This window comes from Otolemur garnettii, unplaced genomic scaffold, assembly GCF_000181295.1.
Source record: "Otolemur garnettii isolate 467f Iridium unplaced genomic scaffold, OtoGar3 scaffold00174, whole genome shotgun sequence".
Classification (NCBI taxonomy): domain Eukaryota; kingdom Metazoa; phylum Chordata; class Mammalia; order Primates; family Galagidae; genus Otolemur; species Otolemur garnettii.
In genome coordinates, this window is record NW_003852569.1 from 2879239 (window position 1) to 2880700 (window position 1462).

Here is a 1462-nt window from a genome sequence, read left to right on the forward strand (position 1 = left end):
TACTGTAGGAGGCCTTGAAGTCCTCCTAGTTCAGAAAAATTAATGACTCAGTACAAAGGTTTTTGCCTCAACATCTCCTAAATTTCTTAAAGATTAAATAATAAGATTTTTCTAAATATGATCTCTCTTCCTTCTTTAAGCAGCTGAGAATTGACCAAGCTGGAAACACTAGCAAAAGATACTGGTAAGAATTACTTTGCAGACTTTCCCAAGGCCATTGGCTATACTCTCACCTTTTATGTGAAATACATCCCTCCCTGAACTAGGGCCCACCACAGGATGAGGTGTACAGGACTTTGCAGACTGGAAACACCATCATTCAGATCTGGACTCTGCTAAAATACAAACATCCCCCCACAGTAAGCCAGTGTCATTCTTCCTACAACTCCCTCTCCCTCCAGAAGGAGAGTCAAATTTTTACATTAAGCTCTGTCTTCCTTTCCTCTGGGCTTAGAGAAAGATCCATCCCTCCTCCCCATCACTATAAGGAGTCTTTTCCATTGTGCCTTTCAGCCATCCCTAATCATATATAGGAGGTCCCAACTCAATTCAATGACACCTATTTTTTTTAATCTATTCTGTGCATGACACTAGGTTAGTCACTGTCCTAAGTGTGACAGGGAGGGATATAAATTTGAATAAGACATGTTTCCTGTCCTCAAGGAATTTACAATCTAAAGAGAGCCTATCATAAACCTTAAAAAGATTTATTTGCCCTTATTGCCAATTTTACACATTCCATTCCTACTGTTGTCTTCCATTTGTGTTAAACTATATCCAGGTTGCTTTTTCTTATTCCCTTTCCAGCTGTTGCTTCTGTTTATCGTTAACAGATTTTTCAGATGGTTAGTCTATACTTGCCTCCATCTCTTCATAACGTACTCTCTCTTCAATTCCACAAAATCTAGCTTTTCTCCAACCATTCAATTAAAACTGCTTCCTTTGGGTTTACCAATGACATCCTTCTCCTTGGCCCCTTGGTAGCTTTTGATTAATTCTATTAACCTCTCTTTTCTAGACACTTTAATACAAATTGACTGTCTGCTTACCTCTCCAATCAATCCTTCCCACTTTCTTTGGTTGATTCCTTTCCTTCTGTTAACTATAGGCACAGTCCTGGGCCTTATGCGCTTTTGTACGTGCTGACTCTGTTGAACTCATTTACTTTTGTAACTGTGACTTTGCACTTAGAACTATAGCCTTGACCTAATTCACCAACCTTTAGGACACCCTCATAGGGCAGTCACCATAAATTCAGTTTGGTCCATATCAAATTCATGACTTCCCTTTTAAACAACCTGTCCTCCTACAGTCCCCATTTTGGTCAGCCATTTTCTTAGACAGCCATGTTTAAAACCTGCAAGTTATTTTAACTCACTCCTCCTTTATTCCTCATATGAAATTATTACCAAAACAAGGCATTTTCTATTTTTTTTTTTTTTTTGAGACAGAGCCTCAAGCT

General features: G+C 38.7%; 1 protein-coding gene across 1 annotated transcript in view; it reads right to left on the reverse strand.

The window, feature by feature from the left end:
• Positions 1 to 233: 233 nt before the first annotated feature.
• CUNH1orf54 (chromosome unknown C1orf54 homolog) overlaps positions 234 to 1462 on the reverse strand; it is a 12448-nt gene continuing 11219 nt past the window's right edge. The window contains exon 5 of the mRNA XM_012811742.2: positions 234 to 335. Coding sequence (XP_012667196.2) covers positions 237 to 335 — 99 coding nt within the window. The 3' untranslated portion in view covers positions 234 to 236. The remainder of the gene's footprint in view (positions 336 to 1462) is intronic.